Source organism: Pleurodeles waltl, chromosome 3_1 (genome assembly GCF_031143425.1).
Source record: "Pleurodeles waltl isolate 20211129_DDA chromosome 3_1, aPleWal1.hap1.20221129, whole genome shotgun sequence".
In the NCBI taxonomy this organism is placed as follows: domain Eukaryota; kingdom Metazoa; phylum Chordata; class Amphibia; order Caudata; family Salamandridae; genus Pleurodeles; species Pleurodeles waltl.
Window position 1 is genome coordinate 1,665,815,147 of NC_090440.1, and position 25,878 is coordinate 1,665,841,024.

The 25,878-nt window shown below is 42.8% G+C and overlaps 3 protein-coding genes across 8 annotated transcripts in view; all 3 read left to right on the forward strand.

Moving 5' to 3' along the window:
• The window catches only part of HOXD3 (homeobox D3), a 224,127-nt gene that overhangs the window by 24,202 nt on the left and 174,047 nt on the right, over positions 1-25,878 (forward strand). The window contains exon 1 of one of the 5 annotated variants that reach the window (XM_069225406.1): positions 1,879-1,909. The exons of 3 other annotated variants lie outside the window; for them this stretch is intronic. The gene's annotated coding sequence lies outside the window, so the exon portion shown is untranslated. Of the gene's footprint in view, positions 1-1,878; positions 1,910-25,878 lie in introns of those variants that run through there. One more of the 5 variants, XM_069225411.1, reaches the window with a different exon arrangement.
• Positions 296-4,290, forward strand: HOXD9 (homeobox D9). Its single transcript, XM_069225413.1, has 2 exons — positions 296-1,247; positions 1,591-4,290. The coding sequence occupies exons 1-2, from the start codon at positions 662-664 to the stop codon at positions 1,830-1,832; spliced, it is 828 nt and encodes a 275-aa protein (XP_069081514.1). The 5' UTR covers positions 296-661; the 3' UTR covers positions 1,833-4,290.
• HOXD8 (homeobox D8) lies at positions 9,030-11,720 on the forward strand. 2 transcript variants are annotated; one of them, XM_069225401.1, is made up of 2 exons: positions 9,030-9,826; positions 10,258-11,720. In XM_069225401.1, the coding sequence occupies exons 1-2, from the start codon at positions 9,382-9,384 to the stop codon at positions 10,548-10,550; spliced, it is 738 nt and encodes a 245-aa protein (XP_069081502.1). In that variant the 5' UTR covers positions 9,030-9,381; the 3' UTR covers positions 10,551-11,720. The 2 variants fall into 2 exon arrangements, with proteins under 2 accessions (XP_069081502.1, XP_069081501.1); XM_069225400.1 differs by having other exon boundaries at positions 9,033-9,826; positions 10,255-11,712.

The window sequence follows — 25,878 nt, forward strand, 5'->3', positions numbered from 1 at the left end:
CCTGTTTCTTACCGTACTCTATTTGTATACGATGCACAGTTAAAAACAATGACACTGAGAAACCGAACCACACACGTGCGGAAAGTCCGAAACATAAATAAACGATGCTTCTAGTGTGCGGGCCGCTGATATATGGTGATTGTACAATGATATGTAGATTTCTTATGTCTGACTGGTATGTTATACTGTTTTGTTTGGTGCTTTACAGGCCCAAAGCAAGTCTGCGCGCCCAAGAGGTTACTGGTGCGTTTTCTTTTCATTAACAGCCAAGCGCAGTCAAATAACCTCATTTTACCCAGCACGCTTGAATGGGATAGACTCTACTGCTGAAAAGACGTCAAGAAATAGTCCCCCTGCAGTCTTTGAACCCGCGCATCTGCAGCTCCAACACCCCTGCGGCAGGTCCCTTACAGACAGGCAGCCAGGGCCGAAGGTGCACAAACATCGCCGCACTTGTACGTTTGCACCGTGCCCGTGTGTGTTTTAATCCCGGTCTCCCGCTTAGCGCATTGATTTACTCTGTATTGGTAAATATGATCACGTGGGAGTCGCGGCCAATGGTTGAAGGCCTCAGCCTGCAAAATACTATGATTGTTCGCGGGGAGGGGACCACATACAGTTAACAGTGTCACCTTTTATATGAGTGCGAAGGGAGCCTAAAATGTCGTCCAGTGGCGCTATAAGTAACTATTACGTGGACTCCCTCATGGGGCATGAGAGCGAGGAGATGTACGGGGCCCGCTGTGTCCAGGTGGGGCACGGCGCGGCCTCCAGGGCACCGGGTGTCACCGAGGCTTCCGACTTCTCCGCCTGCAGCTTTGCACCCAAGTCCGCAGTCTTCCCGGCTACCTGGTCTGCGGTGCACTCGCAGCCCTCTGCGGCCGCCGTGAGCGGACTCTATCAGCCCTACATGGCCCAGGCAGCGCCGCCGGCGGCCGGCGCCAGCGCTGGGCGCTATGCAGTGCGACCCTGGCTGGAACCGCTCTCCACCTCCTCCGCCGCAGCCTTTCCTACCTTCCACCACCCGTACGCGGGCGTCAAGCCCGAGAGCCTACCCGCCAAGAAGAGCGAGTGCTCATCTTTCGAGCCCCCGTCGGGGGTGGCCCTGGCCGAATACCCCTGTCCGGCCCTGGACGACAAGGAGCCCCCGGCGGCCGAGGAGGAGACCGCGGCAGCCGGCCAGGACACGGGCAGCAGCGGCGCCCCGCTCAAGGAAGAGAAGCAGCCGCCGCAGCAACTTGACTCAAGTAAGTGCAAGAACAGGCAGGGGGAAGAGTGGGAATAACTTCCTGATTTACTGCGGAAATCTGCGCGCCTCGGAATGGGCAAAACAGAGAGTTTTACTAACCTATAAACCCGTCTAGACGCCTACCATAGAGCCCGGCAGCATCGGGCTGCTATAAACCAGTTATATGACTGACAGAAGCACCTTCTGCCGGCAAGAGTCCGGGTGCAGCAAACACGCCGCCCGCAACCCCTCGCCCCCCCTTTACGATAATTCCTGAAAAGTCCTGAATGCTAAGGGTACCCGTAGTGCACGTGAGTTTATTAATCTTTCACTCCCCATCCCCCACTTTTTTTGCTTCCCAGATAATCCGGCTGCGAACTGGATCCACGCGCGCTCCACTCGGAAAAAACGGTGTCCCTACACCAAGTACCAGACCCTGGAGCTCGAGAAGGAGTTCCTGTTCAACATGTACCTGACCCGGGACCGGCGCTACGAGGTGGCCCGGATCCTGAACCTAACGGAGCGCCAAGTCAAGATCTGGTTCCAGAACCGCCGGATGAAGATGAAGAAGATGAACAAGGAAAAGGGCAGCAAGGACCACTAGGGAAGGCCGGACTGTTCTGCTGCCAACTCCAGCTCCCATCGCAGCTGCCAAATACTGTTCATCTTTGTCTTTTCATGGTAGTGGACATTTTTCATGTTTTTTAAAATATTTCAGTATGCATTGCTTGAATATGTAGATATATATATATTTATGTTTCTTGTTTTTTTTTTCTTCCGTTTATCAGAGTAAAGTAATGTGAATGCACGCCCCGTTCGGCAGCAACTTAAAGTGTCTTAGGTTTCTAACTTTCTGAAAAAAGTGCTGCAATGATGGTCTTTGTACACACATATATATATATATATATATATATATATGTATGTATGTATTATATATTATTTACCCCTGTACAGGGTGAAGGGCTGTAGCAGGTATGTTATTTAACAGTTTGCTTTAATGAATTCTTCGTCAACTATTAAAAACGTGGTGTAGAGGTGAATTCGATATTTGGTTTTTACTTTGGGTGTCTTCTTAGAGGGACCAGCTTGCTCACCTCAAAAAGGTTTTTTCATCGATGCAATTGTATACTGGGCAGTTGTTTCCTATTAGTGATGGCGTTCTTTACGACAGGCCTGGTACCCGTGGTGAAGATTACCCATTAGCTACGGAAACTATATAATTTTCAGCGTTTCCAGGCAAAAGGACAGTAGCAAATCCCAGTTCCTCACTTTAAAAGAAAACAGTGGTCTAGTGCTCAAAACATAGTGATTTCTGAAAAGCAGACAGGGCAGATAGGTGTGTTCCAGAGCGTATGTACTGCTTAAACAATATTTAATTGATATGGCTGTGAATTATTTGTTTTGATAATGTGCTAATTTTAGAGCACGTATTCAAATATACTTGTACAGTTTAATGGCTCGCTTTCAGCAGAAATAGTTTATAAAAGGAGATGTATTGAAGACCTCTAAAACGATCATTTTATTATTGGTGTATGTAACCATAAATGTGTTAAAGATGGCGGGGGGAGTGGACAATTGCATATGCATGAATTTTCGCTCCATATTCCGAAGCTCGTTGAAGAAAATATTTTTTTTCTGAACACGATTTTAAGATTTCTTGAACACTTGGATAAAAGTACCGCTTTTCTGTTCACGTTGATGTCCTCGCGAAATCAGATCGCAAGTTCGAGGGCATGTTCAAATAATATCTGAACTATTTTAGAATTTGAAGGTGGTTCCATCTCTTTGTGTCCGTCTTCAGCCGTCACCCCCCCTACACAAAGGTGGTTTATTGCTCTCAGAAACAGGAAGTCCATTGGAATGTATCTTTCTTAGATACCGGCGGAAACGCCCGCTACTTCTGCAAAGATGGCATTTGGTCATCGGCCCTCCTTTTATCCTAGAGCACATGGAGAGCATTGGCCTTGCCAGTCTTATTGTTAATTCTTGATCTCCCTCGATAGCTGAGTGGCTTCTTTTTTGCTACAAGAGCAATGTCACCGAGCTGGGGTGCCTCGAAGTGCGGCCATTCATTGTCAACACTATACCCAGAATTTGTTTCAAACAGGAAGAGCTGGGCGCAATAAAACAATTGAGGTGGCTAGACGTCTGGGCCTAATGAGTTTATGATACGTCAAGGAGCCTTTCTTTGAAAACACTCCCATTTTGATGTTTCTGTCTGTTTAGAGGAAAACAAAAAATACAGACAAACCTCATCGGCAGGAATCTGGCCCATAAAAGCTAATGTTTACACCAGGTCTGAGAAACAAATCAAAGAGAGACTTTTTAGGACGCCTCTGAAGGGACCCCCAACAAAACCAGAGGCATACTCGAATTTCATTTACATGTCCAAGTTTCTGCATGTTGACAAAACCATTACTAGACGCCATAAAGTAAGTTTTGTGTCTTTTCCTCGGAGCCCAACTTTTAAGTATATTGTGTAACATTAGATCTGATAACGTCTAGAGGCTAAAAACAATGTGCTGAACACACGGGCGTCTTGCTAACGAGAGCTCTCTGACCTAAAAGAATGCTAGTGATGTCATGTTTTAGTATGGATAAAAATCTAATATAATTTGAATACCCCTCCAGTCTTTACTAAAGATATTCTGTCTATAACTACACGAACATTTGTACCGAACAGAGAGCATTTAACCAAACCGAACACATCTGCAGTTTAAGCTACATTTAGTCTAAAGGACGGTGTTAAGTAAAATAACAAAGGGGCCGCTCTGTCAAGGCATCATAGTTGTGTGTCAGAGATAGATAAATGCCGAATAGACGTTATGGCGTCATGCTAATATGAAAGTAAAACGCAAGACCTACATTTGTTCAAATGGCTTTTGTAGGCCACTTGTAGACATTGTTCCCCCCGTATTTTTTTTTACATTACATATCTAATTTAGCTCAGTTGACATAACATTGTACTTTTTAAAGTGAGACATATATTAAATACTGCTATATATTTTATTTTTGTGGAGAGCGCAACGTAAAAAAAAATAATAAAAGAACGCATCCATGTAGTAAGCTGCCTTTTTTAGAAAAAGCGTGTTTGGTGCACACACCTATGGACTGAAAGTGTGAAGAATTGTTCTGCTCTTTCTTGTATGCAACTAGCAATGGAGCTCTGCTGCCATTAAATTTAGCAGGCATGTTTACTTTACATAGAATGATATTTAAACAAAGAGCAAAGATGAAGCCGAACAGTGTTTCTTCCTGTCTTTAAGTGTTCCCTGAAGTCTGGGCGCTAGTTAGATGATGAGAAGGGAATCGGTAGGAGAAATTACAATTGTAGCCCCCAATCTGCGGCCCAGAATCTCAGAGTGAAAGAAATACATATTTCGTATTAATTTCTCCATTTCAAACAGTTATTGAAATTGGACAGTGAGTTTGGTATCAACCTTATGAATTGTTAGTTTTGAATCCACTGTGTTTTGTGCAATAATTGTGGCCATGTAATATGTAGAGGATACATTACGGGTAACAGTGTATTATGGTAAAATAATATTGTCAAGAGGCCCTAGTGACATAAGGATCCAGAAGGGAGCATGGCCAGTGGTTTGTAACTGTTACCAGACCTCATGACTATTTTGTTCGACCATAATGCAAATGATAAGTATTACTAATGCTTTACAACATACTAATTGTATTGCAAGTAGCAGACAACAAAGTGTTTTTTCCAAACAAAATGTTTATTGAAATTATGGAAATATTGAACTATACTCTTTGTATATACACTTTTGCGGCTCGGAAAATTGAAGTTTTAGTGAAACACTGTTTTGCTGTTATGAACCACTTAGAGAGAGATCTTTAATATGAATCTGATTCGGTTAATAATACTGTTTGCAATTATAATATCCATGTTGTTTTAACCCTTCATGGAGAGAAGGGTGGCAAATCAAAGCAGAATGGTAAAGCCTGGAAGGGTGGTTTGGTGCCCCTATCATCTAAATACATTGTCATGCTTACAGTCTAATAATCTGGTGCAAAGGAAACCAGAGACGATTTCTCCCATTTAACGGAAATCCATACTAAGCAAGATTTATGTCATTATGGGATTAATGGAAAATACGTCACAGGAATTGCATCGTACCCGTGAAAGGTTTGTTATGAAACCATTGGGATGGGGAGGGTGTGTGTGCTTGTGTTTTGGAGGAAGGGGCGCGGGTGCCGTCCTAAACTGGAAAGGGCGAAGGGTAAATTTTCCTCAGACTTACCAAAGGAAGCCAAAAGTGAAAGCGAAACAAACAAAACAACTTTTTGAGTGGAAAATAATATTGGGCCATAACTTGCAGTCTCTATCTCCCCATTTAGGCATGAGTTTAATTAACTGATTAAACGTATGTGTATAGGTGTGTCTGTGTTGTGGGCGCGACGGTATGTGTACGCGCCATGCCATACTAAACTGGACACATTTTTGGCAAGTGCACATTTTTCCACAGACTCACTGAAAGTGAACAAAACATTAACTCATTCAATGGAAAATAATATTGAACCATACATTGCAGTCACTATCGCTCCCCTGTAACGCAACATGCAAGCATATTTATGCTTGCATGCTGCGTGAAGAGTGTGTGTTTGTATGTGTGTGCGCGCGGGCGCTCACTACTGCAGAGTGTACCATTCTATTACCCTTGATGAGTTTGGCGGGGGCCACGACTCACTAGTTATCTAGCCCGGAATGGGCCATTAAAGGCACCCTTCCCCACCACGGTAATAACTAGAACATCACACACTCCACATCTTAATATGAGGATATTGCCATGCATGTTGTCCTTGGTAACAGCAACAGGATGCAGGACTCGAATGTATGCAGTAGAGTAATATTACATTTAAGAGAAATAGTGTCTATTCAAAAATATGTTTCCCTATAAGTAGTTGTAAGGTACGATCTGTGAGGGTGTTAATAGCGCTTTTCTTATGCCAATTTTTGTACTGTGGTGATCAACTCAAATTGGGCCCTTGCAATGTAGTGACAGCTACTTTAAATAAAGTGTGTTATTGGGTCACATTAATTTTTGAATACCATGGCATACATAATAACGTGCAACAAGTGTTATGTGTGTGTCCTGGGCAACTGCTGACATCATGAGTGCAATTATATGTGTGTATGTGTGTTTCTTATGTACAGATGCATTTTTAAATACGTGGTTACGTAAGCCTACATTCTACATACATTTTTAGATATATGTTTTCCAACTTTAGATGCACAGAACATAAAAGTGAAAGTATTTCGGATTATAGAAAAAGGACCACACACACACATAGAGGCAGCAGACACACCCATTCAGCTAATATTTGCCTATTGAGTATAAACAAGCATATGTTTGTGTATGTATGTGTTTGCTTATATTGATATTTATTTTGATGTGTACTCACAAAACCATACTTTATTTAATACGTCGTGTTGTTCGACATATACAATAATAAAAAAGTAGGGTGCTGCAATAGTCTACCTCTCATGTATCGATTGTTATTTTGTATATTTTGTTTATTTTGTATAGTGTATTTTTCTTGCGTTAATTTTTCATAATATTTCACCTTAGTCCAATCTGTGTCATTACAGAATGTCAGAAAAATAAAGTTAACCCAATTTGAACTGTTTTCAAATAAATACAAAATGCATACGTGGTGGAAGAATGATGGTTGGTCTAGTATTTATTTGGCCACAGGAGGGCAATGTTGTTCCATTTTTATTATGTTGTTCTAGTTCTGTGTGTTGGCGAACGGAGCACTTTCCTCTCGTTCCCTTGTCTGCGTTTTAAAACTCGATCAATGTAAAAAAAAGAATCTCTTTTCACGTAATTAATTACAAATTAAATTAAAGGCGGCCAAAGAGAAACGTCAGAATATGAATACTAATGTAACAACTCTAAATGTGCCTTTAAAAGAAAGAATCACTACTCATGCATCCTAAATAGTTACTTTGAACTACCTGCAACCCTCACATATTTAATATATATAAAAAGACCCCGCTGAAAATAAAAATTAGAATGAAATATATTACGTATCTAAGGTTTCAAAGTATGTATTGGTGTGCTGTGTTTCAAAATGTTTTGTCTCGAAAGCTCAGCTTCCGAGCGAGCGCCTCGGTGCAATTTTGTTGAACAGCCGTAGCATGAGAGCCATGCAGTGGGCACTGGCTGACCGCATCACGTGTACCCAAATTCAGAGTTAGAGAGGGCCAAATTACAACATGTGCCAACGTGGCTACACGTCAATTTCTCTCGAGCCTTCCTTCACCTGCCCCGGGTGCCGGCAGTGGTATAGCATGTGGTCATGCACGATCACGGTAACGCAAAAACTTCTGCATAACTGATGACGGTTCACTGTTTTTATTTACTTTTTAAAAAGTATCCGTGCAGGGGGGGAGATAGAAGATTCCCGTTCGTATCCAGTTTACGGGCCTAGTTTAGACGATTCACAGAGGCCCGAGTCGTTTTTGCTACCCTTACCTGTATTAAAATGTAATGACTGACCCTGTTGCTTTGTCTCTGTTTGCAGTTTTTTTATTCCTATTTATTACCGCGGGTTATTAATATTGAACTGTAATACAAGTAGAGAATGTTTGAATGTCTTCATAGTGTAAGCCATGACATAATGTTTCATAGAAGAATGACTTGACTTCAGTGTTTATATGAGAAGGAAGGAAGGAAGAAAGAAAGAAAGAAAGAAAGAAAGAAAGAAAGAAAGAAAGAAAGAAAGAAAGAAAGAAAGAAAGAAAGAAATGTGAACGCCATATAAAAATACAAACAAACGACGATGCAAGAAGGAAGAACAAATTAGTTCTGAAATAGTCACATGATTATGGGAAGCAAACTCCAGTGTTTTGTTGTTGTTGGTTTTTTTTTATTATTATTATTGGAAGAGGACTTGGATTTGAAAGCCCCAGCCTGACTTTGAGGGCATGTTTACCTTATGCGGCCGTGTATATATAGGGTGGCACGCCTTTGCGGGTAAAACAAGGAACGAGCCACTACCCTCACTGTTTGTTTTTGCTATCCTGACACTATGTGCCCTAGGCAAAGTTAAAGCCTTCTAAAGCATGGACTCATTATTAACGGTACTTTCAAACAGTTCATATTCACATCAAGAGCTTTTGGGACAGTGCGTGGTCAATATAAAGTGCCTGCCCAGAGTTACGGAGAAACATGAGGCCTTGGGTTCATTTGAGTTGACCTTCTCCTGGAATTTGTTCTTAACCTGCATTCCGTCTTCCAGCGACGCTGTTTGCTGTCTTTCCCTTGCAGTCGATTTCCTATGCTCCAGTAACGCCGTCTGCCAAGTGTGAAATGATGGAAAATGTATTCATACCCACGGTTTTCATTAGGTATCAATTAAGCTGGGAGTCCCGGCCATGCGTGCAAAGCTCAAGGGCAGAAAGTTCATTCCATTACAAAGGTGTAGGATTGGAACTCTCCCCCAAAATCCGGATTGGGATCCCGTTTCTTTAAATCGGTGATCAATGTTTTCTAGAAAACGAGAAACATCAGCTGTACAAATAAAGCATATGTATCCGTATTAGCAGTGCTGAATAAATACATGTGCATAGTGTCTGCTTGATAGGTCCGTTTCCCTAATAGCTTGTGTGTTTTCAATAGCAGCAGCAGCACTGCTTTGTTGTATCAATGTGAAAGCGGCCGGAGTCGGGGCACTGCACAGAGCATTCGCCCCGGGGCTGCAGCACAGAGCAGGTCTCTGCCTGGGTGACGCGGCCTGTGTGCACGCTTCACTGCCCTGCGCCACGGTTCCATATCCTTCCGCCGCATATCTAGATCCAATCTCTGTGTTGAAGCCGGTGCTCCTAAATGTATTCAGAGCACAGAGGGGGGTAGTTTCTAGCCTCGGGAGCGGCAAAGGTAAACCGAAGCCAAAGATTCCCCGAACTATACGAACATTTTCACAGTGTGCCTAATAGGAAATGGTAAAAGCAGCGAGGCAGGTCACCCAGAGCGATTTATATCCAGCACTGGTCAACACAAGTTGTCTGGGAGCGCTTTGAGCACTATGAGCGCGGAGTAAAGGCTCCGCCGGGCTGCCTGACAGAAGTTGGCTGTGTCCTTGCAGCAGTCAGCCCTCGCTTGCCCTGTGTGAGACTTTTGAACGCTGCAGAGATGAGTTCCTACTTTGTGAACCCGCTGTACTCCAAGTACAAGGCGGCGGAGCCCATAAATCCGGGCTTCTATGAGTGCCCCTTCTCTGCAGATGTGGGCGGCAGCAGCAGGCACGCCGCCTTGCTCTACAGCAGCACCGCTGCCGGCTTCCAGCAGCAGCCTCAGCAGCACCCGCCTCCAGTGCAGGACTTCTACCACACCGCTGGCCCGAGCCCGGCCCCCGGCTACCCGCAGGCTCCGTGCGGCATGGCGTGCCACGGGGACCCCTCCCGGCTCTACGGATACGATAACTTACAGAGGCAGACGCTTTTTACGACCCAGCCAGAGGCCGAGCTGCTCCAGTATCCTGACTGTAAATCCTCCAGTGGTCACATTGGCGAGGACCCAGAGCACTTAAATCAGAACTCGTCTCCTTCTCAAATGTTCCCCTGGATGAGACCACAAGGTTGGAAGCTGTAAAATTCGCTCCTCATCTTCGCTTTAGCAGTAAAACTTTTGATGGAGCTGCGGCCGCAGGCGGCTAAACAGAAAGTACACCGAGAAGTCAGAGCAGATTAGCCAAGCAGACACACTGACACGCACACTCAGCACGTATGCACAACACACACATCGGCAGACGCACTTAGAACACCCGCAAATGTATCTCTTCCTACACGAGCTCACGCAGACACAAAGGAGCATAAACATACTGCAAACATTAGTACACGTGCATGCAACCAGGAACACACGCAAGCGCCCCTGCACTCACATGTAGCTTGTACTAGCCCAACATGCAGGCGCTGGTAGGACAGGAACCGCGCACAGAAGCAGCAACGGTGCGGGTAAACGCGACTGTACTCTATACCAAAATGTCTGTGTTTTTTGTTTTGGTAGCAGCCCCTGGCAGGAGGAGAGGAAGGCAGACATACAGCCGGTTCCAAACGCTAGAACTGGAAAAGGAGTTCCTTTTTAACCCCTATCTGACCAGGAAGAGAAGGATCGAGGTCTCTCACGCTCTGGGACTCACCGAGAGGCAGGTAAAAATCTGGTTTCAGAACAGAAGGATGAAGTGGAAGAAGGAGAACAACAAAGACAAATTCCCAACTTCCACCGAGGAGGGAAAGGAAGGGCAGGCGAAGGAGGAAGCAGGGGATCTGGAAGAAGGCGCGGGAGACGACGAGACCAAATAATGACAGCTTTCAGGAGTTTCAGGCAGACTGTTGACATGCCGACCGCCAGGAAGTGTAAGCATAACCCCGCTCTGTCGTGCAGGACCTTCCTGGCTTCCACACTACCTACTCGCACAAGCTACTTTCCGCTTTTCTCAGGGCACTGGGATTGGGTCTTTGTACAGTGTTTTTAATACGTGGCACGCGCATCTGTTCTAATCAAGATGTAAATGTGTTCATGAAGCCGACACGAAAGCCTTGTTAATCTCCAAACGTGGTAATGATTCTCTGCCAGCACTACTTCCTATTGTATAAACACAGCGAGGCCTTATAATGTTAGAACAAGCGCCCAGCAATGACTGCCGCTTGCTTACATAGGATTGTTAAAGCACTTCCATAGCGCCTGGAAGACATAAGTCAAATTATTGCATGGACTGCTAGCTGCAGCTGTTGCTGAAGTAGCGCGGGCGCTAATCGCATTATACATATTTATAATTATACTTTTCGTATGCGTTATCAATTCCTTTCCTGCTGTTTCGGTGTTTATGCAACACTGTGCTATTTGCCTATGGCTTGCCTATGTTTAATGAACTTTAAAACAAGCTGTTAAACTTTGGGACAGTTAGATCTGCTCTTCAGTTTTGCAAGACACTCCAATTTGGAGAAAGGGTTTGATGAATTTGGCACACTGGTGTATGTATGATTCGGTGGTGTGTGACACAACTGTACAAAGACTTAATTTGTCTGTGCCTTATTTAAAAAAAAAACACAAACAAAAACATTCCAGGTATATTACTATGCAATGAATGCCATGGTTTTGTCGTACGGCTGTGCATTGTCAAGATGTAACTCGTGGGCTTCCTCACGTTTGTGCACGACACAAGTCGGCCTTCTAGTCTTATCATTTTATGGTATCGGGAACATTACGTTTTTGCAAAATATCCCCACTATGTTCAAAATAATTAAGTGACACTCACTGTATCATTGTTATTTTTCTACAAAAATCTTATCAAATTAATGATTCCTCTACTAAATGATCGTTGTCTTTATTGTTGTGCGCCCTTTAGTAGTTGTCATTTTATAAATGAACAATGAGAACTTAATTCGTCTCGTCCTCCTTGTGGAAAAACGTGCGAAGGCTTTCTGCTGAGGTTGCGAACCAAACCATGTTTTGTGCTGTTTTTAGTAACAATAAGCTCTAGACTGTTAACACATATGTCGTGTAATTCAAGTTAAAGGAAGAAATATCCATCTGGTGTACAGCTTTTCACTGCGGCCTTCGTGTAGGGTTTTCGAAGACACATGAGACACCAGTTTGGGATGGTGGCGGCGTGAGGGAGACAGTCTTTCAGTCACACATATTTGCTCGAATTTGCCGTCCACTTCCCCCGCTTCCTACATATGCTTCCACTTTAACTGTCTATGTTAAAAAGTATTTGTTATTTATTTTACCGTTGGTTGTACTTTGACCAGCACCACCCTTAACAATGTTTATTTAGAATTGAAAGATTTTTGGTACTCTGGGGACGTGCTTCTGTTATGCGGTTTTATCACCACTTCAATATATGTATTGAAACAGCCTGGTAGTTATTTTGTCAACAGTTGTCCATATTGGACATGAATGCACTACAAACAAATACAGTATCAAACAATGAAAAGACGGTGCATTTGAATACCACACACCTGCCTGCCATGTCTCCGTGATATAATAATATAGGGAATGGGCCTCACTTAATTCAAACAGCCTACACGCAGGCAGCATACTCTCCGATTACTCTTGCATTGCATACAGTGCGCTAAACCTGTCCACTGAGTGCATTATTAAAACAAGCGACCAGTACTGTAGTAAGCTAGCCATAACGTCGTATACCCCAAACCATACAAGAGCACTCTGGTCATTGTGTTCGGAAACGCCGCCATTTGTTCAAGGCTACTTCGATTTTACCGCAACAATTGAGGATCTTCGTAAGGTGCTTTAGCGTGGAGTCAAAATACCAATGTGACACAGTCACTTCTCTTGTTAATTGCACTTTCCGTGCAAGGAAGGCGATGCGAGGCTGATTATTAAACCACGGAAAGCGAGGGCCCGATAGTAAACAGCTGAACCCTGCACAATGTGAAACCTAAAATGGCGGCGCGGCACAAAGTTTTTACTCATTGAAGTGCAGTAGTCCCCGACGATCTCTCTTATTTCTCATATACAGATTAGATACGTGCCTTTCCAGACATCGCACAGTGTTAATACAGTGACTCAGTTGTTGCACTCATCCGTTCTCTAGTATTCGCCCTTGCCTCGGACCCTTTCTCTACAACATAGATAAGCTTTGTCAAAGTATTTCAGTGGCACGTCATAGGCCTCCGTTAATGTGCATGTCTCTATATTGTGTGAGTATGTATATCTTTGTTGGTGCTTGGGGAATACACCTCATTTACAGAGCTTACCCTGCCAATGAAAAAGAAAGCAAAATCAGGTTGCATTGTCACAATGCACAGACGGCCTATAGTACCGATCAATACTTCTTAGCATAATCCAACCGATTCGGTGCATGTAACAATTTTGTTGTACAGGAAACGCAACCTCCTGCCACTGATTTCGCTGCTCTGACTGAAAATGGTCTGTTGAAGCCTCTGTACGAGATGAAAGGGCACCGAACTCGGACTGTAAACATCTTACAGTGCATGTATGGCCCAAGCAATCAGGCTGTAAAACGGAAACTGTGCAGCTGCTGCTTGTGGGAGTGTAGAATGTAATAGCAGCAAACAGGAAACATCTCAGCAACTCCCCTGTGATTCAGATCAACAGAAACAGAGGCTGACCACCCGCAATGATTGTCTCCTTGGCAGTGGCATTAATGAAGCACAATATACGTTAGACAAGAGGCATTAAGTACTAAAGATACGTTTTTAGCAATCTGTTATTCATGAAAATCATGTCCTGATTTCCAGGCAAAACCAGAACTGCTTGCCTCATAACAAAAGGTAAACATGCAAAATATATACATACACACCTTCATGTATGTTTTGGTATGTGTGTGAGCACCGGTACACCCCCACACAAACACACACATTTAACGCCTCCTGACTCCTCACGGGCATGCAGGAAACCTGATATTAGTTAGAGAAATTGGATGGCTTCTCCTACCTAAACTATGCCGGGCGAAATTGACAAATTTGAATGAACATTTTTTGGATCCCTCCTTTTTTCATTTGAAGGTTTGATTAGGTGCTTCAAAGGTAGAATTGTTCTAGAAGCGATTGTATTTTTTATTCTTATGTTTGTGCCTGCGTGAGACGGGGTTTCCAATGCTCGTTAATGTTAGCATGGTTAGTGAGTTAACCAACACATTTAGGAAAGTATTGAAATTCCCCTGTTATGTTCATGTTTTTAAAAATCACATTGCCCTACATTTGATATGCGGAGAATAAATTAGCGCTCTGAAGACGCCACACTTACATCATAGTGCCCTATGTAATAAGTCTTCGCTCAAACTGCGTACTGGCAAATTATTTCTTTTGGAGTAGTGCAAAGCCACAGGAGGCGCTCTAAAAATATAAAGAAATGAGTACATAGTGATTTACCACTCACGACATCCATTTTCGAGATTCACTATATTTATGAAGTTTGAAGATTCAGCGAAAACTACATATTCAATGTTATGCATAGCCCACACACGCGCGCGGGCGCACGCCGTCGGACTGGCCTACAGGATAGTCAGGCAGGGTCCAATGGAGTGGTCTGACAAGGCCAGTGTCTGGGCCTGTTTTTTTATCTGCTTATGGGTCGGGTCTGCGGTGCTGCTTTTATTGTTGATTTCCCCGATATTTAAACAAACATTTCATGTGGCAAGCTCAGACCCTGCTGTCTTCCATACTTTCAAACTACGTGCACAGTTTGCAAACATGGGTCACTTTTCAGCTATCTAAATAACTAATGGGGGCCACTTTAATTTTGGTGCCTGGGCCTATTTTCTGTCTCTGACCAACCATGCACATAGACACACACATACATAAGTGTTAGTCTCTGTCACATACATAAGTGTTAGCCCCAGTTGCAAAATAAAAATCATTTGGCCCCCTCAGAATTGTTCACAATTATTTTGTAAAGATGGCAATGTTTAAATATGTCTAGACCTATTTTAAAATTGCAATATAAAAATGCAATCAAAAAATGCAATAACATGCTTCTGCTAACAAAAAATGAAAAGAAAAAATGTCTGTGATCTGTGTAATGCTTCTTTTGGCCAGAGTCTGGCACCCTCCCTGGGATCACTTGAGGCTCCCCCTAGGGGGCCCGCCCCCCAGTTTGAAGACCTCTGCTCTAAGAGATTATTTGTACATCTCAATTAATTGTAGTTCATATGGCAGCAGAAGGAACACGTTTCTTCTGAAATTCAGCCTTTCTCAGGCCCCCCTCATCTCCCACAAGTTATCACTGACCAAAGAACACCTCTGATTCCTCTCTCCCCCATAGTTGCCGCAGTTCAACATTCTCAGAAATGCAACCATTTAACACCCCTTCTTGGCATTCTTGTCAAGTGCTATGAGCCAGTCAACTGACAGATACCCTTTGTGCAGAGAGCAATCCAAGAAACATACCTCTCAGTAAAACTTACAAGTTCCACTTTTAAGTCATCACCACCAGTGCTCTCTTCCTTTTTATGTCTCATTTACTAGGCTGCACAGGTTGTCAGGTTGCAAAAGGCCTATTGTATACATAGGAAGTACTTAGATTGGGCTTCAAGCTCCCTGTTGCTTACCATTATTTGACTTTATTGTCATTCTCATTTGCTTGCTTCTTTTTTGATGGCTTAACTTCACATCTTGTCTGTCTTTTCTTTGCCCCTGCCTTGGAGCATAGTCTCTTACCATCCTTTTGAGTGTCTGGCTCCTATCCTCCTACTAATCACTTATAGGTAACTTTCATTTTCTATTTGATTAAACATTCTATGAGGGTGCATGTGTTTTCCAGATCTTTCTTGAGTGCTTCTCCACTCGCCATATACGTGCCCCATGCTATGTTTCTCACTCCCTCGTATGCTACTTGTTCTCTTCTGTGCTTTTCTCCTTTGTAGGCTGCTTTTATCCCGCCACTCCCTGTTGCTCCCTCTTCGCCCCACTACCTATTTCTTCCACATCCTGAGACCTCCCCATCCTGTTCCTCCTCCCACCCATTCCCTGCTGCTTTCCCCTTCCTGTCGACTTCCGTTGCTCCCCTCTCCCATTCCTTCGTGGGTCAATTTTTTTGCTATTTGCTGCTGGGCAGCTCCTCAATGCATAAAACACTTTCTCGATTTTATTTTTTAAATTTACCGATGCAAGTGGTGTCCATCACCTTGGATCAGTAAACAAAAAAGGGCAAATACCTTGTCCTTATGCTGCAATGCACATGCAAGGTGTTGCATGCGTGCGTTGTCGAAATGACAAGCTTTGGCAACAAATATTGGGAAAGCCAGTAGGTCAATAAGGCTAGACCTAATTTCTTTGCCAATGCTTGTTTACTGATGATCCTTGATGTCCTATATAAGCAGTTAATATATAATTTCTATATAATTTCTGTTTTAAGTGTTCAGCTGTATAAAAAGTTCTAAACAAGACATATAGTTATAGAAGAAATTATGAGGATTTGAAAAGGAAGATTAAAATCCAAAGAAAAATAATTTGAGCTTCATTGAGGGGGAATTAAAAACAAAGGTATTTTTTGTGCAAAACAAGGACAGAGCTCAATTGATACCCTATTGTGAATCCGAAATTTAAGCAAATTTGGTAAAATGGGTTTTAAGTCATTATATGTGAGCTTAACCTCTCGTGCTGAAATATCAATTGTGAAGCAATTTGAGACTTGAGTACTTTTTTAAGAGAACATACTCTAAAATGGTGGCTACCTCAACTTTTTAGTATTAAGCATGCAAAATATGTTCTCTGTGATGAGTTGCAAAGAGTCAGCTGTGTATCTTCAGCATATTGATAGGCAGAGGATGCGTATTTGATCACAAGGCCTCCCCGGGGCTCAGGGTAGATTTTTTAAAAGTATAATTAAAAAGTCATTTTAGCAATAGGACTCACTCGGGGATATTTTATGAATCCTTGGATGGCACTTATTGTCTTGTTCTATGAGAGGAATAACTACATAGCTCTCTTATAGTTACATTCCTACCTAGTCACAAGAATTCCTTGTCTGTGCATTTAAAAAAGCACACTATTGAAACAAATATATTCAATATAGATTTGACTATAGTGTGTTGGTTTCAGAAAAGATGATTATACAATAGTCATTGACCAATATCACTGACAGTAATGTGTGTGCTGTAGACTTTTATGTTAGAGGCAGCACCATAGAAAACATGCATGTATTTTCATTATGTTGTGTGGATGAAGTTTTTGCCTTTGCTATTTTTTAGTGCGCCAAATGGTCCTTGTTAGCTTTTCTACACATTTTAATTATTGGCAAAGTAGTAAATTAAAGATATTTTAAATATAATTTTTGTTTGAAAATTATTTATTTTCCTCATTGCTTTTATTTGTATTAGATATTTGTTTGACAGACTAAGCAAGAATGATAATAGGTGTATTTTGAGACATATCGGGAAGTCTCAACAATTTAAAGAAAGCCATGAGAACAATTTTTGAATAAACTCTGTACAAGCAGATGTTTTTGCTATTTTGTATATTTATATTCCGAGAGGTTATGTGTAGTGATTGATCTATATTGAAGAACCAGAACCTTATGGGCCTGGCGGCGCAGGGTACGCCTGAAATCTCCTTGGATTCACCTGCCTCAACTAACAGAGACACGGGACACTCTGTCAGGCGTAAAAGATCAGATTTTATTAGCTGCAGCTAGTACAGTTGTCCAAGAAGTACACAAGGTATGTTCTCAGGAGACTGCCACTTTACTTTGTGGCGCACAATCTTATATACCGTATAAAAACCATTTATTAACTACATACACTCCCAGAACACATAGAAAGGAGCCAGTAAGAATAATGTAAAGATAGAACAGAGCCAATAGAAATGTCGGAAAACAAGACAGCACCAATAGAAGGAATTGGAAAACAAAGTATCAAGTGACTTAAGGTTGCCTCCCCTCCAGCTGTGTTTGTCACCCCTCCCTTGAACTAATTCATTAACCGATCCACAACGAAGTTGCATGTGGTGTGATAAGTTTGTGTGCGTTTGGAGGACAGTTGTGAAATGAGAGAATACTAGCAAAGGACAGCGAAGGCCAGACGATAAGATAAGATCGGCGGAGAATAGTGTGAGCCTACAGATAGTTGAAACAAGGATTAGAAAACCAGACAGGGATTAGTGTACTCGGTCAGACCTTAATACCAGCCTTGTAAAGATAGAGGCAGAAGGCTGTTTTGAACACCATGTTGCAGAATAAGCAGAAAAGGCAGAATGGACTTCGTTCGCTGTGCTGCCTGAGTGAAGGCAACATAAAATGGCGGCGGGCCACAAAATGGCGGGTCGATACGATCGTATTAAAAATCGAATTTCCTCAGACCCTCCTTTTGCCAGAACTCAGGCAAGACACACAAACTCATGTTAATCTGAGTCGATGTCTATGGCCATGAGGTCATCAAGCTGTTGCTGTACCATCATTTTGATATTCTCTGCTCTTTGTGACTTGGGTTTGGGAATACATGCAGTAGCACATAGGTTGCAGATGGCAGGACCGCAGTGCATACAAAGACAACAAGAGAATATAAAAGCTAAAATTACTCCAAAGAATGTCAATACCTTCCAACCCCATTTGGACAGTAATTCCCAAAACCACTCTGAAAAGGACCAATCTCCTTCGTCCTGATGAATCGACTCGGAGATTATGTGTAACTTAGAGATAGCTTGGTATACTGTCGGAGCGTCATTAGGTATGAAAATACAGCAACTTGATCCGATCAATTTGCATACTCCACCACGGTCCGCAAGAACAAAGTCTAAGGCAACACGGTTCTGCAAGGTCATAAGACGATCAGCCTGTAGTTCAGCTGTAATGTTACTTAAAGCTCCTACAGTGATGTCTATGGTGGTTTCTACGACACGAACCAATTGCCTTATATTTCTGCTGTTGGCCATTGGACCCCAGAAGGGAAGAAATCCTTTGAGGAAATCTCCTCCCTCTTGTCCTGCTGTGTCTTTCGAATCCACAATCCCTCTGCCATATCTATTTTTATGATGGTTCGCAGGAGCGGTGTATGTAGGGGGAAGAAGAAAGGCTATATAACAAGTACCAGAGAAATCAGCTGGCAACCATGTATAAGCCCTATCGTGGCAAACGAAGTATGTACCTTGAGATGGTACTAACGGCAGTGAATTCAGGGCTGAATAAACATATGTATGGGAACATAAACTTTCTCTTTGTCCGGTGTTTGGAGTTCTATCATTTATTTGCAGACATAAATTTCCTTGTTGGGGTATGACCCGTATCGGAGGAGATTTTCCTTGCTTAACCTTATCATTGAGGCTGGAAATGTAATTAGTTATGTTCCAATTGGTATATGCTTTTCTTTCATCTATGGAAGCTTCACTTTTTTCCATGATTTTAGCCATAGCTACCATTCCCTTTATCAATAAACTATGACTGAAATCTGAACCAACACTATGTGAACTGACAGGTTGTTTAATTTTACTTTGATATGCATTATTGAAAATGACAAAATAAGCCCAAGCGGAACCTTCATAGGAGAATGGAAGAACTAAATATGGCATTCCTTTTTCTACCGTATGTGGTATGAGTCCACACACCCAACAGTCAGTTGTATTGATCACTAACTGATGTTGATGTAACAACTGGACGAAGGAATTGTTAAAGTATTCAGTTCTTCTGATGAGTTCATGCTGGGGAAGAGTGTGAAATAGGTGCGGAGAGATAGTAGAAGAAGATGTAGAGGTAGGAGAAGAGACAACTTTTTGCTGCAGAGTAATAATGATCCAGTTTACAGATGCCAAAAGAATACACGACAATATAATGACGCATAGAGCAATACTACAACGACTACATATTTCTTTACAATTATTCTTTACATTTTTACTTTCTCTTTTATCTAATGTAGCCTCCATCTTTCTAAGTGGATGCTCACGGCAATCTTCCTCAATCACTGTAGTCACGATTATCTACCGTCCTATGACACTGTGAGGTCCTGCAGGCCTATTGCCACTTACTCAGGTCGTAACTAAGACTCCTACCGTGACCCTGCAACCGGGATAGAGTACTACATAGGAGAGAAATTTACAAGTTCTTTGGTCTTGGTCTCAAATTATAGCGTTCCTGTCCAGAGGCAGTCTGGTTTTGAAACAATGTTCCTGGATTTGTCGTGTTCAAGCGACGATGCGATGGTATTGCTTCTTGGAGGATGTCGTCGTCCTCTTTCTCAGAAAGTGTTCCAATTAGACGCGCATCACTGAATGGTACAAATTGCGGAACTTTCTCACTTTCAGAGTCACTGATGCCTCTACGGACCCACTGATCGAAAGGCAAGGGCAAAGGCACTTTCTTGCAGTGCACGGCATGCACCCAGTTTTTCTTTCCTTCGACTTTAACTGCTGTTCTTGTGGTCAAAAGAACCAGGCGTGGCTCTCTCCATCTGGGCTCCAAATTTCTCTGTCGTTGGAAATTTTTCGTGCAGACCCAGTCACCTGGTCGGATGGAATGACCTGGGTCTGTGGAAGCCTCTGGTAGAGCACTCTGAACCTGTTGATGAAGAACACGCAATTTAGTTGTAAGGTCATGCAAGTAGTCAATCAACATCGGGTATGGCAAGTCTGAGTATTTCTTAGGGCGAGGAACTCCCCATACATTAGCTGGGCGACCAAATATCACTTCGTAAGGGCTAAGCCCCAAACAAGAGTGTACTGCTGTTCTGGTGGACAGAAGAGCCAATGGTAAAGCATCAGGCCAATTAAGTCCTGTGCTAGCTTGCACCTTAGCAATTTTAAGCTTCAAGGTTCCATTGTAGCATTCTACTAAACCAGCCGACTGTGGGTGATTCGCCGCGTGGAACTTCTGTTTTATGCCAAGACCTGCACAAACTTTTTGCATGACTTGACCCACAAATTCGCTCCCATTGTCACTCCAGACAATGCGCGGCAAACCAAACCTAGGGAAGAATTCTTTCAAAAGTATTTTGGCAGTTGATAAAGCAGTATTGTCCTTCAGAGGGTAGGCTTCTACCCATCTAGAAAAAGCACATACTACCACTAGAACATATTTGAGGTTGTTGCATCGTTCCATGTGAATATAATCAATCTGCAACACCTCAAATGGATATGTTGGAGGAGCAAAATGACCTGCTGGAGTTGGGGTTCCCTTTCCCGGATTGTACATCAAGCAAACAATACAATGTTTTACCACATTATTTGCACACTTTGGGATCCCCTCATTTTGCCACACTGGAGCCAGAAGTTTACATATTCCTTTTGCACTTAGGTGAGCTGGACCATGTGCCATAGTAACTACAGGTAGTACATAAGCATCTGGTAACAGCCAACGTTGATGTTCTGATAATTCAACCCAACATCCCATCTCATCTAACATTCCTGTACTTTCCTTCCACTTTCTCAACTCATTCTCCGTAGCCTCTCCTTGAATTGATTTCACACTCTCTACTGTATCTTCACACATTCCCTTTTCTCTTACGCAGTTTGCGGGACCTGCAACATACATTCGACTTGTGTTGTCTCTGGCTGTCTTTTTCGCTACCTCATCTGCAAATGCATTTCCTCGACCAACATCGTCCACAATCTTTTTGTGTGCACTACACTTCACGATCGCTATCTGAGTAGGCATTGTAAGTGACTCAAGAAGTTTAGTCACTAATTGACCATGTTGTATCTTAGTACCATGGGAAGTAAAGAATCCTCTTTCCTTCCATAAGTGCCCAAAGTTAAACGCTACACCAAAAGCGTATTGGCTATCAGTGTACACGTTTACTCTTTTTCCTTTGGATAACACACACGCTCTAGTTAAGGCTATCAATTCAGCTGCCTGAGCTGAATTATGTCTAATGCGTGCTGTCTCCACAATCGTATGCAAAGTAGTAATAGCGTAGGCTGAAACTGTATCTCCATTCGGGAGCTTGAAACAAGAACCATCTACCCATAGTGTTCCATCTGGATTCACTAATGGCGTGTCTTTTAGGTCAATTCTACCCTTACTCTCTTCTTCAGTACGGAGAAAACAATCATGCTGTTCAGAGACATCTCTCTCTTCTGGAAGAGGCAACAAAGTAGCTGGATTCAGGGTATTACATCGTTTGATGTGTATGTGACTAGCCAAAAGCGTCAGCTCATATCCGGACAACCGAGCACTCGTAAGATGCTGCGTTTTTGTCCTATTTAGTAAAGTATCCACTGCATGTGGCACCATAACAATGAGAGTATTATCTAGCACTACTCCAGCAGACTGTCGAATAGAAATTGCTGCTGCCGCTGTTGCCTTAAGACAACTAGGCAATGCTTTAGCTACTGGATCTAACGTAGCTGAGAAATATGCGCATGGTCGCTGTTGATCTCCAAAACGCTGCGTTAAGACTGACAATGCACAACCCTCTCTTTCGTGGACATAGAGCGTAAAGGGCTTACTGTAATCAGGAGTACCCAATACAGGAGCAGAACACAAAGCAATACGCAAATCAGTAAAACTCTTCTGACATTCGTCAGTCCACGGAAGAGGCTGAGGCGTATCTTTTAAAGTTAGCGCCAACAGCGGTTTAGCCAATAAAGAGAAACTCGGAATCCACTGTCTACAATAAGAAGTAATGCCCAAAAAGGCACGTACCTCTCTTTGTGTGGATGGCACTGACATTTGTGCAATTGCCTGAATTCGTTCGGGGGTCAATCGTCGTCCCTCCTTTGACAAGAGATGACCCAAATAAGTCACCTCGCGACAGACATATTGTAATTTAGAAGGAGAAACCTTGTGATTCAGATCAAACAAATGACGCAACAGTGCAACGGTCACGTTTTTGCAAATCTCCTCTGAATCAGCGGCAACTAATAAGTCATCCATGTACTGAATGAGAGCGGCACCGGACGGTAAGGAAAAGGCATCAAGATGACATTTTAGAGCTTGACTGTAAACAGAGGGACTTTCACAATAACCTTGAGGTGCGCGTTTAAACCGGAAGCTTCGGCCTCCGAGGGAAAAACCAAAAATATCTCTACTCTCTTCGGCGATGGGAATACTAAAGAAAGCATTCTTTAAATCAATAACTGAAAACCAAGTCGCTGTAGAAGGTATCATCGTCAACAGAGCAGTGATATCTGGGACTACAGGAAACTGCGGTACGACAACCTTGTTTACCTCCCGAAGATCAATTACAAAACGATAAACAGGAGGCTGAGAAGGATCAGTGCGTTTAAGAACCGGAAGAACAGGACTGTTACATGTATTTCCTCTCGTTTCCTCAACCACACCCTTCTGAATCAAATCATGGACAATTTCCAGAAGTGCTTTCTCACCTTCAGTAGAGATTCTGTATTGCGGAATACGTGGCATTTCAGCATTGGGCTTAAGAGTAACAACATAAGGTGGGATCTCAAGACAACCAACGTCATTCGGACCCGTAGCCCAAAGCGTTTCGGGAAGAGAAAGCAATTCAGGTGGGAATTGATCTTTTGATAAGTACATTGGACTAGTCATTTTCTGTCCTAGAGTGAGGTATACACCAGAAGGTGAACAATATATCGTAGCATGCATTCTTTTTAATAGATCTAAACCCAACAGATTTTCACCACAACCATTCGTCAGAAGAAGCGGAGCTTCTAAATCATAAGGGCCTATTGAAACAGGCAAAGGGCAAGAAACTGGATTGCGAACAGGGGCGCCAGAAAATCCTACAGATACATTTGTTAAGCCAGACAAAGGTGCGCCAGGGAGTTTAGAATGAATGATAGAGCTTCTCATGGCACCAGTATCTAAAAGAAATGGCTCTGAAACACCCATTGTAGTGACATTAACATAAGGTCCATTCTGATCCACTGGAATTGACGTAACCCCCTTACTTTGTCCATGGCTGTCCTATTCAAAATGAAGACTTTCATTCCCTCCTTCAATATACTGATCCTCACTGTAATACTGTGTAGACCTAACATTTTGCTGGTCAAAGTAATTTCCGGAATTTGGAGGAACAAAAGAACGCTGCTCTTGGGTTAACACACCTCGACCTCTACCTCTATTTGCTGACGGAGAACCACCACGACCTCGTGAAGCAGATGTTGCTCCATTACGCTGCAACAATGCCGTACAACTGTTCTTAAAATGACCTTCCTCCCTACAATAAGCACATTGATTGGGACCTAGCAAAAGTCTTGGAATGAATGGTTCAGGCTTTTGATACAACCTCTGAAACTGCGGAGGCTGTTGAAACTGAGGCTGAACATAACGAGGAGGATAAGCCTGTTGCAAGAGAACTTTAGTTTTTAATTCTTTCGTCTTTTTCTCTTGTTTTTCCCTTTCTTCTTTGTCTCTATTTTCATAATATTGTGCAGTAGCCAATATCTGGGCGGAAGAAGAAACTGCCCATGAACTCTCGGAGTCTTTTAGCTTGTGTGATAGTTCAGGAAGCAAGTTATATACGAACTTATCCACAAATAATCGCTGTCCCCCTTCTGTAGCCATATCTTGACCACTGTGATCAATGAATGTCTCCTCGAATCGGGTAAAGAAATCGGAAACACTTTCATCTTTCTTTTGTTTACATGCTGCTAGCTTATCCCAATTAACTCTCAAAGCAGGCATCATTGTTTTCATTAATGTAATAATCCTACCAGGGAGTTCTGAGATCAAAGCATCGGGCTTTGCACCACCTACTTGACCTCTATCTGCGGCAATAATAGCGTTCCAATCGCCGCCTAATTCTTGAGCGTGATCCTCTCTACGAATTTTAGCCCATATTGTCTGTGGAACTACATTTCCCATCAACATGTCAATATCTGCTAGATTCATAGTACATGCATCAACTGTTTGCGACAACTCTTTATAGTAACCAGCAGGATTTTTGCGTGGATCTGGTAGTGACTGTTTAAGTGCTAAAACTTCAGACCTTTTCCAGGGGACATGTATCCATATGCGCTGAAAATGCGCAGGAATAGCTGGATTAGCACCTGCTGCTGCAACTTCTTCCTTCCATATTGGAGAAACCTCTCTCATGGGATAGTTTTTCAGTGCTGTCCTAACTGAAGGATCAGAATCAGGAAAAGTCTGTGAGAACAATAGGGATCTGAAAGAAATAAGTGTTCTGACAGCGTTTTCAACCTTAGGACCCACAATAAGTCCTTTGTCAAAGTCAGCCTGAACATCTAACAGATCCTGTGGGACCGAACCCAAATTCATATCCTCCCATTCTTTAGCGAGAGTATCGCACATAACTTTAAAAACATATCTCTGCGTAGGTGCATTCCATTGCAGAAAGGTGGACATAATATCAGACGTACTATATTGGGGACCCTTCTTGATCCATCTACAAGCAAGTGAGTCCAATTTTTCTCGCTCTTCGGAGTCTGGGAATTGACTACGAGACTGTCTTCGAGAAAAAGCTGGAGACACATTTAAAGCTTCAAAGAAAGGTGATAAGAGACCAGAGACAGTATCTGCAAATCGCTTACGCATAGATGGAGAATTTGACATAAGGATAGGGGACAAGGTATTAGGTGAATTAACTAAAGGAGCATTAGGAATTGCCAAAGGAGCAGAAGGCAAAGGAGTTAAAGGCAAAGCTGGCATAGGCAATACTTGAGGAGGCAAATGTGGAAAAGCTGGAGCAGGCGGAAGCACAACTGGCGGCTGAACAGGCTGTAACATCGGGGGTGCATTAGCACCTTGTACATAGGGCGGAGGCAATTTCAATAAGTGGGACATTAAGGAATCTTCCTCAAAATCTTTTCTCTTATCAAGGGAAGAGATAGGCAACGTCGGATAGCATTTATCTATTGCCATTCGATGCTGTCTGTCTGAAATTTCCATTGCATTATCTATTTCATCATCTTTGAATTGCTGAGCAGCCTGTATAATCGTCATTCCCTGTGTTTTCCTATCTCGTTTCGCTTGTTTAATTTCTCTCTGTTTGGCTTCCTTACGCCAAAGGCGAAAAGAGTCAAACATTGCCGGCCGGGCTTTTCTTTTAAATAACGTTGCTTCTAAATTATCTAGCACATCAGTTTCGAAACTACAATTTTCTGGCCATTTTAAAACACCATCTTTCTTTGTATATCGGGTCCATGTCTTATTAAAGGCAATAGGACCAACACCATGTTTAGAATAGAGCTCATATGTGGGAGTTCCAACCGAAGGAATCGGACAGGAGTCCTCAAGCTGGGAGTCCCTATTACAACCAAAGCAACAAAGTTTTCC